This window comes from Arachis ipaensis, chromosome B10 (genome assembly GCF_000816755.2).
Source record: "Arachis ipaensis cultivar K30076 chromosome B10, Araip1.1, whole genome shotgun sequence".
In the NCBI taxonomy this organism is placed as follows: domain Eukaryota; kingdom Viridiplantae; phylum Streptophyta; class Magnoliopsida; order Fabales; family Fabaceae; genus Arachis; species Arachis ipaensis.
In genome coordinates, this window is record NC_029794.2 from 133,610,149 (window position 1) to 133,612,332 (window position 2,184).

Below are 2,184 nucleotides of genomic sequence, written 5' to 3' on the forward strand. Positions count from 1 at the left end.
ACTAATATATAATTAATTTAGGTTGGTCCAGTGATAATTTATTTGTCTATTTAATTAAATATTGAAAGTTTGAATTTTATTTTGTGCATGCAGTAATTCAATAATTAACGATAAATTTTTAAATGTAACTTAGATTTATGACAGATCAATTCTTAATTTGTCGAAGTAAAAAATATGGTCAGACAAAAAATTAAGATTAGTAAAAGATAACAAATTATTTATTCCATAGAATTTTATCAAACATAGTGGATAATAGGAAATTATTTCACATTCCCATGCTACTTAGAATGACACGTTGGCAAACCATAATCGTTGACCAATAAGAAAATATATTTGTTTTTGTTGAAAAAAAGGGGAATAATAATTTTGAATAGTTCAAACTATATATTTTATGTAATGTACGTGTACCTACTAGAATTTTTGTTAGCGCACATCTCTTGCAAAGAATAAATAATGGCCATGTATGAGAATTCCTCTTCCGTAGAAATCGAACTCAAATTTTATAGACAAGAATAATAATGTAAAGAGAAACATTATTTTCTTTCTAGCATTTCTTGTATTTTTGTTATCTGATGATTGTTACTTGAAGCATGCATGAATTTGCCTATGAATCTTAGCATATTCCATGATATTGTGTAACCAAGACTATGATTTGATATAATAAGCAATCTCTTAGTTGAATTCCAATTTAATTTGCAAATACATGCATGCATGGCTCACCAAAGGAACAATGAAGTCATAAGATTAGAGCGTGAATCTGTCATTCCTATTCTTAAACCAAGACTTATATTGACATTGGCCAATCTTATTAGTAAGTTTTCTTTTCATTTCTACTTCTTGCTTTTGCTTTTGGTAATAACAAAAAGAGGAAGTATAGAGAGCCAATGGAGTATTTGTACAATGTGTATAATAGGGGTTTAGAGATGTTCGATTCAGTAGAATATCAGATGTTTATTATTTCTGTACCTGGATGGTTATTCTGGATAGTATGGATGTATTGCGTTTGAGAAATTAGTAGTATTTTATCTGGATGTTCATTTTTTAACTCATATTGGACCAAATAAATAGCCCATTGTACACATTGTACAAATACTCCATTGGCTCCTTAGCGGAATTCATAACAAAAATTTTGAATCGAATCGAACCGATCACCAAACAAATTCGATTCAGATAAAAAACCGGTTAGTAATGAACGGATAAAAAAATTAGTTAATTGGTTGAACTAATTTTATACTAGTTAATCGATTTAAAATAATAGAATAGAAAAAAATTATTTTTATCTAAAGAAATATATTATTTTATTATATTCAATTCAATTCAGGTTGAGTTTCGATTGAATCTTTAAATTTTTTAACCGATTCAATTACCAGACACTATTCTTAGAATCTTTCTAATTTATTAGCAACTTTTTTGTTAAAACTAATTTTTGTATCAACTTGAGTTCTTAAAACATTCCAAAATAGTGTTAAGTGGTAGTTTGAGTTGCTAACATAGTTGACACAATGAGTAGAACATGGTTCGGACCGAGCTGAATTTCTGAAGCTGTGTAAGAGAATAGAGTATACAATTCGAGCATGGTATCATCTGCAGTTTGAGGATATGATGGTACTCATTCTTTTTTAATTTTACCTTACCAAAAACATTATGGAAACTAATTCATTTCTTTTTGGGCTCACAGCAACTCTATGCTCTTTTTGATCCTGTATATGGGGCTTCCAAATTAGAGCAACAAAAATTATCCAATGAAGAAATTGATCAACTTGAACAGAATTTTTTGAAATTCCTCTTTCAGGTATTTTAATTTAATATAATAAAATAATATATTTATGTATAAAATATATAAATTTTGTAAAAAGATTAATTTTTTGTGATTTATTATTTTAAATCGGTTAATTATTAAAAAACGCACCAATTTAATTAGTTAATCAATTTTTGACTGATTTACTATCAAGCGATTTTTATTTTAAACCAAACTGATTTAGACATTTAGTAATCGAATAAGACCGAACCAATCAATTCGATTTAGTTCTGAGAATCATGATATAAACAAGATAGAAATATTTGTGAATGATTAATACAGGTTATGGAAAAGAGCAACTTCAAGATTGCGACTGATGAAGAGATTGATGTAGCTCTTTCAGGCCAATATCTTTTAAATCTTCCCATTACCGTTGATGAATCTAA

At 27.7% G+C, this 2,184-nt stretch overlaps 1 protein-coding gene across 1 annotated transcript in view; it reads left to right on the forward strand.

Moving 5' to 3' along the window:
- Positions 643 to 2,184, forward strand: part of LOC107621245 — a 5,849-nt gene continuing 4,307 nt past the window's right edge. Inside the window, exons 1-4 of the mRNA XM_016323278.2 lie at positions 643 to 811; positions 1,511 to 1,605; positions 1,679 to 1,792; positions 2,081 to 2,183. Of these exons, the coding sequence (XP_016178764.1) occupies positions 712 to 811; positions 1,511 to 1,605; positions 1,679 to 1,792; positions 2,081 to 2,183 (412 nt within the window). The 5' untranslated portion in view covers positions 643 to 711. The remainder of the gene's footprint in view (positions 812 to 1,510; positions 1,606 to 1,678; positions 1,793 to 2,080; position 2,184) is intronic.